The sequence below is a fragment of the Ricinus communis genome, chromosome 10 (genome assembly GCF_019578655.1).
Source record: "Ricinus communis isolate WT05 ecotype wild-type chromosome 10, ASM1957865v1, whole genome shotgun sequence".
NCBI lineage: Eukaryota > Viridiplantae > Streptophyta > Magnoliopsida > Malpighiales > Euphorbiaceae > Ricinus > Ricinus communis.
The window spans coordinates 14,633,388-14,645,168 of record NC_063265.1 but is presented as its reverse complement, the minus strand read 5'-3'; the positions used below and the strand labels follow the sequence as shown (position 1 = coordinate 14,645,168).

Here is an 11,781-nt window from a genome sequence, read left to right as displayed (position 1 = left end):
ACATTGAACGGTAAATTTAACCAAAAGAATAAAACAGTTGTTTTTTTGGGTTACAATTACAAAGGAAGGCAAAAACAAAATAAACAAAAATAAGTGGTCCACGCGTGCCAAGATTAGCTGCGAGTGTGTGAAATTGTGGAGGTAGCAAGCAAGCGTGCTATGGAGGGTACTCACGTGCCTTGAGGTTTATATATGCCCATGAAGAAGGGAGAACGAAACCCATGAAAATTAGAATCACCGGTGGTCAAGCAGGATCAACAGAGTCAAGTTGACACTTTGTGTTGTCCTCTGTTGCTCTTTCACACATTCTAACTATATATATATATACATATACATATATATATATAGGTCCTTTCTTTGTGTCTAGAGTAGAGACAGAGCACAAAGAGTACTAGACAGAGAGAGTGGGAGAGATTTTTTTTTGTTTTGGCAATATTGGCACTTTTTTTGTTTCTTCAAGAGTGATAAAACTTGTTAGTGCAATGGAGGTTGAAGGTACTGAAATTAGACAAGCATCTAAGTTTAAGAGGATTTGTGTGTTTTGTGGAAGTAGTCAAGGGAAAAAAAGTAGTTACCAAGATGCTGCTATTGAGCTTGCCAAAGAATTGGTATATTTTTTGTTACATATTGTTTTCAACTTTTAATCATTCTCTCTCTTTCTTTCTTTTCTTTTCTCTTTTCTTTTTGGTTTTGTTTAATTTGTTTGTTTGGCTATAGTTTTGGAGTTCTCAAGCTTCTTCCATTCTTGGGTTTGAGCTGCATTTACCAAACATTGTGTAATTAAACATGAAAAATGGGACTTTGCTAGAATTTTCAAAAATTGCAAGTTGCTACAAAGTTCATGTCTTTATGCAAAGATTGGGCTATCTGTACTCTGTTTATAACTTGGTTTAACTTGGCTTGTGAGCTCCAATTTCTTTCTGTATAAATTCATGTGGCAAGATGAGACCTTTTTGTCAAGTGAGCAGTTTTCAAATGGTTTGAGTGAATGCAACATAAAAGAACTTTTTGTTTTCTTTTTTAATACAGAATTTGAGCCCATACCCACTGATATGATTTTGGGTAATTTTGTTGCAGGTTTCGAAAAAAATTGATCTGGTCTATGGAGGAGGTAGCATAGGCTTGATGGGTTTGGTTTCTCAAGCTGTTCATGATGGTGGTCGCCATGTTATAGGGTATATACAAGCTTTTAATTATGTTCGAGTTCAACTCTGTTTCCTTTTTGTCATAAAGAAAAGAATTAAGAAACAGTAATCAATGAGTTGGGTTTGGGTTTTTGATTGTCGTTATTGTTTTACTTCTCCATTGCAACTTATTTTTTTTTTGTCATGTTATTGTCTCCCTGCAGAGTTATTCCCAAGACGCTCATGCCTCGAGAGGTATGTCTGCTAGAACCAGGAAAAAGTCTTCTATCTTTTTCATAATGCTTCTTCTTCTTCTTCTTCATATTTTTTTTTTCTTTTACCTTTTCATTTTGCATGAAAGGTCTATAACTTGAACTATTCTCTTATGACAATGGAATAGAAATCAATAGATTTTTGGGTGCCAATTTTCTAACTCACTTTCTTCCTTATTTATTTCAAATAGATTGATCTATTTTCTGTGCTTTTAGGCTACTTTCTTTACCTTTGCTTCTCCTTCTTTATAAGTTTTTTGATTATTTCTTTTTTGCAAAAAAAAAAAATTTAAATTCTTATGGTTCTGTCACTTGCTGTTTGTTTCTCAAGATCTCTTTTTTACTTATCTTTGGGATAAAGAATTCATTTAATCCTCAACGACACTAAAATAGCAAGTAAGCGGTTTCTCAAGAATTCTACTATTCTGACCAATACTTGATAGCCTTATCCATAATAGTATAGTTTAGTAGTTGGGACTTAGCACACTACACCTTTTTCATACATACTTTTGCGTTTCTCCACCTTCTACTGTTTCCTCTGTTCAGTTCTATAGCAATATTTTGTTATTGTGTTTTTCTCTCTTGGCTTCTTTCAGAATTCGAATTTTCCTTCTTTCTTTTTTGTCTTTTCATTTATTTGTCCCTCTTACTAGATAGATAAATTAATGGCTGTGAAGTTACTTGATTTTAACTCTTTTTTGGATTAAGTCCACTGTTCCTGCAACATCATCATTGCTCCTCTGCAAAACCCTCCAGACTTCTCCCTCTATTCAATCCTTTAATTTTTATCTGTTAAAAGTTTTCTGTGCCTGTGGTACCAATTTTTGCAGTTAACTGGTCAAACAGTGGGGGAACTGAAGGCAGTAGCAGATATGCATCAAAGGAAGGCAGAGATGGCTAAGCATTCAGATGCTTTTATTGCCTTACCAGGTTAGTGTAAGCCCTGCAAAATTCTTGCTTACACCAAAGTTCCATTTCAAGTCAAGAAATCATATAAACCATCAGATGTTTTTATTTTGTCATGTTCAGCATCCCAGATTGGCCATATTTTATGCATTGATTTTTCTGAGAGTTGCTGAATACCTTTCTTTGTTTGACCTCCAAGCTGATGATTTGCTCAAGAAACAGTTCCTTGAGTTAGACCACAGTTAACCCATTAGAAACTGGGACGTCCATGCTAGTACATGTGTTAAATACACTCATAAAAGAAAAAGCATATTTAGCTGAGGAGTTCAGCTCAGGTTCTGTAAGAAGAAGCTGTAATACAAGAGAGTAGGATGGCACTTTCACAAAATATTACCATATTTAGCCTTTGTAGCTGTTGTGTGGAAATAGTACCTAATGATGTGTGAAAAGAACATCTGGAGTCTAAATTAAGACAAACTTTTGAGCCTTCTCTCATCAGCCTCAGTTCCTAACAAGTTAGACAGTGAAACAGTTCAGACCCTAGTTCTTGACCCATCAACATCTTACACTGAAAATTAGAGCAGCTAAGTATCTGGTTCTTTTTTCTGTGGTTAATATATGCTCTTTTCCTGTAATTGTTAGCTTTTAATGTCACTGAACTAATTTATTACCTTAGCATATTAAGAGCAAGGGACAGAGAAACACACTTTTAGCAAAATAGTTTTTGCCCATAGTACCTGCACCTAACAGGTAATGATGTCCTCTCCTTTCACAAGCCACTAATCATGATGTAGTTCAAAAGCTAGGGAAACCGTAGGACATGCATGGACAAACCAGTCAAATTACTCTCATGTGAACTCCTCATCTTTTCATGGAATCCCCACAACCACAGTAAAAAAATTATAATAAAAAGAAAAGGGAATAAGAAGAAGACATCCTCTCTGTAACATGATAAGATGAGGGCTATTATGACCTGAACGGTATGACAGAAGATTATGCCTCTATTTTCTCAATGGTCGCAATAAAGACTATGTTTAGGTCAAGGGAATTGATGTTTGACCAAACCCATCCAACCCCTCCACTTTTCTCCATAAGAAAGTATTAACAATGATAAATGTAGGAAATGGTTAAGGAAATTACTGTAAAGAACTGATTGTAAAAATGGCCTCAAAACATGACTTACAGCGTAACCATCTACTAGACCAAAATTTCTTGCTGTTATTTGTAATTAAGCAATTGACCAATCTTGTATCACTTGCTGCTGGCAGTACCTTTTTTCTTTTTGGAACATAAGACATGTATAATAGGAAGAGGCCAAAAAGCCATCAGAATACAAGATTAACAGGAAGATTATTGATCCTTCTAGCTTTTGCAATTTACTTGCGGACTGCTTTACAACAGAGAGGTTGAAATTTAGAAAAGATGTCAACTTAAACGTGTGCCATTTATAATGCCTGCAATCTCCCAGCTAGCACACAAAGTACAGTTAACCATAAATCAGAGTCACTGAGAATAAATAGAACACTATTTTCTATTCTTGTCAAAGTTGGATTCCTTTAGTGAAAAATAAAAAGCAAAAACTTATGTAATTTAATTCAGGTGGTTATGGGACTCTTGAAGAGTTGCTTGAAGTGATAGCTTGGGCTCAACTTGGAATTCATGACAAACCGGTAAATTTTTTGTCCTGATTTCTTACACCCTTTTGATGAATGCTTGTTTATCCGCGCAAGAGGCGTGTTAATTGCCTTATGTATTTATAGAACTAATGATGAGTGAAATTTCTATATTTTGAAGGTGGGATTGCTGAATGTTGATGGATACTACAACTCATTGCTCTCATTTATTGACAAAGCTGTGGAAGAAGGATTTATAGATCCCAGTGCGCGCAACATCATTGCATCAGCACCAACAGCCAAGGAGTTGGTGATGAAATTGGAGGTAAACTAAGGCTTCATTTCCAAAGATGAGAGTATCTGCTTATCTAGGCTTACTTTTAATCAATTTGAAATGTTCTCTGATGAGTGATTTAGTAGGAATCTGGGAAATGCATGACAATTACTTTCCCTTGTATTAATTGCATAAATTTCCACTTGTATGAGTTACTTATACTAAAGTTTTGAAAAGAATTAAAGCTGAAATATTCTTACGTCCAGTTTCCTGGATGACATGTTGCTCAAGTGTGAACATAAAAGAAATTTGTTCTTGCCCTGTTTCTTAAAGTGCAGTGACAATTACTTCAATGAATTCGACTTAAAAATTGTGTTCCTTCTTGTACTAAAATTATTAGTGATGGTACTGAAATTCTGTTATCCTACAGGAATATGTTCCCTGCCATGAGGGTGTTGCTCCAAAATTGAGCTGGGAAATTGATCAGCTTGACTACTCTGAGAATTATGCTATCTCAAGCTGACATGGAGATGAGATGACTACACTAAAGAAGTAGATGGAATTTGAAAGTGGAAGGAGCTAATTTTGGATGATCTTGAAAATTTCCATATGTGGGGAAAATTCTTTTTTTTTTTTTTTTCTTTTTGTGTAAATTACTGCAATTAACCACAATATGCTAAGCTTCTCAATATTCCCTTTTAGTGAAAATCTGGATTTTCTTATTAAGTTGTAAGTACTAGAGGCCTATGAACATTCTCATTTTACATGTTTACTAATTTATATGTTAACTATATTTCCCTTCCTTTCTCATTTCTTTTCTTTCTTTTCTCCTTCGTGTTCATTCTCTTTTTCCTTGTTAATCTTTATTTTTGCTATGAAGTAAGCAGGCAGCATTAAAACTGCTAACAGCCAACAAACAAGAGTTCTATAAAGCTAGTTTTCCTGGTTTTGCAGTAATCATAATAATTTATTATCTTATATTCTACATTAGCTCTCATCTCATTGGAGGGTGGAAATGAATTGGAACTAAACACCTCATATTACCTATTTGGCTTCTGAAACTTCTCTTACAAAATAATTAATACCCAATTCAAATTTCACCCATGAATCCCCTGAGTTGAAAAGTTATTTGATGTTTTCCATAAGTGGAAATACATAAATTCACCTTGAAATTTTTATTTAAATAATTTCTTTAAAAAGATTACTGGATGTTTATTTTATTCAAAAATATGTAATTTTATACGATTACTTGTTAAATGTGTCTATAGATATATGATAAATAAAATTTATTCCACCAACGTAAGTGGGACATAAAGAATGAATACAAAAGAGTCAGATGTGAAAACACAACAAATAATCCAATAAAACAGCATATCGAATCCAATAAGAAGAAGCTAAATGTCATTAATTAAGATAAGAGCAGAAAGGGGCCAGGTATTGCTACAAAACATGGGGGTGTTGGAGCCCTAATTGGATCAAATATCAATCAAGTAGTTGTTTGCTGTTAAGGTTTTTTGTGGACCGAAGACAAATAATAGTAGACAGGCCTAACTCAACCAACGACAAATAACTGAAGGTGGTGGGGTCAGGTTTGTGCTTATTTATGGCCATATGTAAAAGAGAGAGAAAGTGGAAGGGAGGATGAGCCTATGCTTTTGCCAGAGAAAGAGATAAAATGGGACCCCATTGGCCATTACCGTCTACCCAATGAAACAATGAAATTTTAAGACTTTGGACCCAATTAAGAAAGACGATAGAGGGAGTTCCTAATGGAGGTTCTCAGACGAACCACTCTGGTCGACCCAATTCAGTTTTAGCAATAAATGTTTGTGGTTGAAGATTCTGATAGGACTGATTTATAACAACTGATCTTGAATAAAGAACATCAATTCGTAAAATAAGAAGTTTTTGGATAGATTCAATACATGGTAGGGATTATGATGTGTTGTGTTAATCATCTTTCTGATGCATTTCCTTTGAGGGTGATATTTTGCATGGGGAGTTCTACAAATACATATATAAATATCATACAAGGAGGCATTATATATATGATGCAGTTAAGAACAATGCTAGGCATGCATGCACTACCGTGAACGGATAGAAATCTCAATATAGTAATACCTTAGAAGAAGCACGTTGCACTTATGCACTTAATATATCTATATATAGAAAGAAACCCCTATATTTTCAATCCTTTGGTGTAAAGTCTTGTAACTTTAATTAAAGTTTAGGGTGAGTAAGAAAAAGCTCGGCATATATTGCCCCCTGAATATAAGATGATCACGAAAGACAGGCATCTATTTAACCATAGGAGGCAGCCATGAAAAAGATAGTACAAACAAGTAGTTATATAGGATAGTAAGAAAGATGGTAAAACATGTATCGAGGATGATCCCCTAGTGGATATAGTATAAATAGCATGTGAAAATGTCACAAGGACAAAGAAAAACAAAAACCCCATAATCAAAGTCTCTTAAATAGACTTCTCTTGAATTCAATATCATCACTTTTACATCTCTTTCAATGTCAGTGTTTAGCTTAACTAGCTGACATCCTCTCACCGACCATGTCTCTCTATTGTGTCCCCACATAATGTATCAACATCATCTCTAGTTTTCTCAATTTATTACTCCCTTTATACTAAGGTAGATTTTTTTAGTAATATACTTGGATTAAGAAATAATTTAATAAGCTTAATTATAGAAAAAAATTAGTTAAATTAAACTAAATTATATTTATATATATATTATAAAATTTACTGCATATATTCCAACATAAAATTAAAATAGGAAAGTTGTGTTGAATAGATAATTGGAGTTTTTTTATTTGAAAAAGAGACCGTTAATATGGAATGGAGGGATGAATGATGTAGCAAATCAATAATTCATTTTGATTTTGGTTTTACACATTTATTTGTCAACTTTTTATACTTAATTGATTGATTCAGAAAATTTTGTATGTTATCCTTTTCAATGTATTATTAATTTATAAGACCTAATATTTTTTAATATGTGTGTCTAATTTTTAATACGTGGAATTTTTATTTTGATATATGTACTATTTTTGACACATAGAATTCAAATTTATATGTAATTTTATAGATTTTTCTATTAATTTATTGATTAATAAATTATATTTCTAATTAAACATTGACTCTGATCCTAAAAAAGTAACATATTAATTATATTTTGATATTATATTAACTAATAAATAGTTTTCTAATCAAATAATATTACTAATTCTATTCTAAAAAATAACATATTAATTATATTTTTAATATTATATTAACTAATAAATAGTTTTCTAATCAGATAATAATACTAATTCTATTCTAAAAATATCATATTAATTATAATTTAATATTATATTAATGGATAAATTAATATTTTTAATTATATAATAAATTTTTAATCTTAAAAATAATAATATCAATTATAGTATTAAGTTATATAATATACTAAAATTAATTAATTAATATTTTAAACTAATTATATATTATTACTCTAATAAAATTTTAAAATTTTAAAATAATTTAGAACAACATATAAAATTAGTTAGTTTTCTATTATTTTTAAAATATTAATATTAAATATTATAAATTTTATTAAATTATATCTATTAATTTAATTTATAATTAAAATAATAATAATAAAGCTCATCCAACTACTAGATGACTAGTAAATGTTAATTATGAAACCACTAACCCATTCTTTTCCTTTTATTATGTTTGTTGCAAAATTACTAAAATCAAGGGCATGGGGGTGCATGGGAAATGAGGGAACTCCAATGGGCCCATGAATTAAAGTGTGGCCTATTATCTTGTTGGTGTCCAATTAGGGGGCCTTGCCATTTGTACCCATTTTGGCAAGTAGGAGACAACATAAGCTCCAAAGTAGTAGCCAGGATATCACAACCAAACCAGGCTGGCTCCTGGCCCATTTCCTTCTTATCAGAACTCTTCCTTTTTATACAAGAATTTTCACGGTGCGCCGTTTTTCTTTAGAAAATATTTGCGGCCAATTTCTTTTTACTTCTTTAGGATTTGTTTTCAAATTCTTTTTTTATACAGTTTTCTTTCTAGAATTTTATTAAAAAAAAATATTGAAAGTATATATTTTTCAAAATTTATATTATTACCGCTTCGATTTTAATATTTAATTTTTTTATTTCTATAAAATTTTTATCAAAAATATATTAAAAGTATACTTAAAAGATACAAAAGAAATATTAAAAATATACATGTAAGATATCTAAAGAATATTATCTTTAATTTGTATTATTGCGTATTCAGTTTTTATTTTAGATCTTTTTATTTTTTCAGAATTTCTTTAGAAGAAAAATATTAAAAATATACTTAAAAAATATCAAAATTTTATTTAATTTTAACTTGTATTATTATAACTTTACATTTTAAATCTAAAAACATGTTTCTAATTAAACTTAAAAACTCTAAGTTTAGGTATACTATGTTTTTAATCTAAAACCCTATGTTTTTTATTTTAACATGTTTCTAATTAAATTAAAAAATTCTAATTGGAAAAATATCATATTTCAAAACCCTATATTTCTTATTAACATATTCAAAATCCAATTAACATACATATTCATAAAAATCATAATCTAATCATGTTGACCATAAATTAAAATCCTAACAATGTTTCTAAAAGTAAATAATAATAATAAATTAAAAAGAGGAATGAAAGAACCGATTTTGTCACGACCCGCTCTGTAAGCCCGTGACCGGCACTAGAAAATGGGCAGGCTTAAGATTACCAAAACCTGTAATAAGCCTGATTAATCGACAATTTAAATATATATACATAAACATACTATTAAATCAGCCCAACATTGTCATTCACAAGTCTCTAACTGGATACTAACAAACATTCCATAATTTGTTCCAGACCAAAATCAAACATAATATACCAGGTACATTATTGCGGAGAGTCTAGAATTTTAAATAATTCAAAAAGTAAAAGTAAAAACTAATTACAATAGGCCCGAATGAGAAGGAAGTCGGGTTGTCAAACGAAAAACGACGGAGAACCTAACTGTCACCTGAAAAATTTAAAATTGAGACTGTCAGCCACAAGAGTGAATTAAAATCATATAATCCTACAACAATTACAGTCTTCTCAATAAAATATTTATTAAATCAGAATAACATATCATATTATATTAAAACATGTGTCATGCCATAATTCAGAAAAATATAATTTAAATACTTATGGGACGGAATACTACCTCAACAAACTACCTTTCCATTAGATCTCCTGGCAGCAACCAAGGTTCTTAAATCCAGAGGCGTCGACCAGCCCGACTCCGGTCCGCCAGTGGCAAATTTTCATAGCTTAGAGAGTTATGCTCGACCAAGGCAAAACTCAAAAATAACCTTTTACTACGCCTCTCCATCGATGTTACAATCATAGCATCATTAATAATTATAAATAGTATAATCATAAGCAAACATAAATTATTCAATAACATATTAAGAATTAAAATTAAAGAATTAAGTTTAATAAGTAGTACGTAGCAACGTGAAGCGTGAATCAGATATAATTAAATCAGATAATAAATGATATGGTATACAGTAATGATAGCAATACATAATAATAATATTAATAATAATGGTATCGTTCAGTCGTCGTTAATAAATCAATTCATAAAATATTTATAATAATAATGCTAACAATCATTATTATATTAATTGTTAATCAATCATTATGGCTCTCTCTCAATTCTAATAATGATTTTTTCTAATGATTTTTTCTTTAACCTCTCCACTTTTGCATAATTCAAACCCATTCCATACTCATTTTTCATATCTCTCGCTATATATGATGGGGTATATATTATTTTGATGTTGAGATATTTATACTTGATGCATTCTCCTACCAAATTCGTTGTGGCTTGTCTTTGATCACTCAATCTTATTTCTAATAGACATGTGTGATTGTTGTTGAACCTTTTGATCTTGAATATACTTGTTTTCTCATTCTTTGATACTCTTAAAAACTGTTGCAATTCTCATCCAAACAATTTAAGTAATATTGCTTTTGACAAGATTTTGTTATCTTATATTGGAAGTGGTTGTTTATTGCATAAAAACTCATGAACGATTTCAATGTCTCTTTATCTAAAAAAACTTGATCAACTTCAACTTCTGGATGTCTTGAATTTGTTATGATCATTGATTCTTCAATTGCACATTATCTTTCTACTTCTTTTTCTGCATCAGTACTTGTAATCAAATTTGCATAGTCTATATAATCTGAAACATCTTAATTGTTTGAGAGATGTTCTAAAATTGATTCTTCAGTCAAAGAACATTGTAGATTTGTTCTCATTGAACTTGATGCAAAGTAGTTGATTTGTGGTTGAATCTCTGTCGTAGTTATACACAAAGGATATTTGATGAAGTCACTCTCTATCTTCTTCAACTCTAGGTAGAATAGAAGGCTTGTATTGTCTTCTATTTGTAGTGGTGGATAACCTTGTTTCACTTGATATCAAATCTCTATTTTAGTTTGTTCCATATTGATTTTGATTTGTTCTGATATGATTTGCACGAACTTTACAAAATTCCTATCCTTTGTAATAGAATGCCCTTTATATCAAAATTTATGTATCTGATATTTTTTTTCAATATCAGTTGTGGTGAAGAAAAATAGGTATTGTTGCCATGTCTATACATGAGGAAACAATATAAAAATTTATTCATTATTATTATCGTCGATGATTTGGCGATTGGATATAATGACTACTACTCTCATAATGCTTACTACTATATACTTTTAAATCTGTTATATATTTATTGTAAATATATACATATTGGATACATGCATATACTCATTAATTCTCAATATACAAATTTTGTACATATAAATAAAATAAAAATAATTTAAATATTAATTTTCTTCAGTTTCACAATATCTCTATATATTCATGTTATACTTTATACTGTATATTATTTTTTCACGTAATATATATTTATTGTATACTTATTATATACTCTTTATTTTAATTTTTAAAATTTATTTTATATATTATTCTAAACTACTTTATATGATCTATTATTGATTTATTCTTTCTTTATTATTATTTATATTAATATAATATTCAATACAAGTACTTTATAAGCTATATATTAATAACACATGAGTTTGAATCTACTTTTGTAACATTTCGAAAGATATACTTATAGTATATCTCTGTATACTCGTTATATACAATTTTTCTAGATTTTTTACAAATAATTTTTTATTATTACTTATCTTTAGATTTGAGAACTTAAATTTTTTAATCATCTTATTCTACATGTAAATAGTTAAGTAAATAATGTAATATACCTATTTTGAAGGATTTTAACACATCTTTTTAAACATCAAAAAATAAAAAAAGATAGATAGATGAGATTACATTACCTGTTTTTATATTTGAATTTAATGAATGTTTATTGAAGAAGTTTTATGTTCTCTCGTTCTGATGTTTATTGGAGATTATTGTCGAGATTTCTGCTTAATTTTTTGTGATTTTATGTTGTAATATTGTTAGATTGAGTTGCTGCGATTTTTTTGGATATTTAAAGTTGT

General features: G+C 30.0%; 1 protein-coding gene across 2 annotated transcripts; it reads left to right on the top strand.

The window, feature by feature from the left end:
• Positions 1-209: 209 nt before the first annotated feature.
• Positions 210-4,999, top strand: LOC8284521 (cytokinin riboside 5'-monophosphate phosphoribohydrolase LOG3). Of its 2 annotated transcripts, none has more exons than XM_002519482.4 (7): positions 210-608; positions 1,078-1,175; positions 1,349-1,379; positions 2,227-2,326; positions 3,902-3,972; positions 4,097-4,240; positions 4,620-4,999. In XM_002519482.4, exons 1-7 carry the CDS (start codon positions 483-485, stop codon positions 4,710-4,712), a joined length of 663 nt encoding a protein of 220 aa, XP_002519528.1. In that variant the 5' UTR covers positions 210-482; the 3' UTR covers positions 4,713-4,999. The 2 variants fall into 2 exon arrangements, with proteins under 2 accessions (XP_002519528.1, XP_048226219.1); XM_048370262.1 differs by having other exon boundaries at positions 211-495.
• The last annotated feature ends 6,782 nt before the right edge of the window (positions 5,000-11,781 follow it).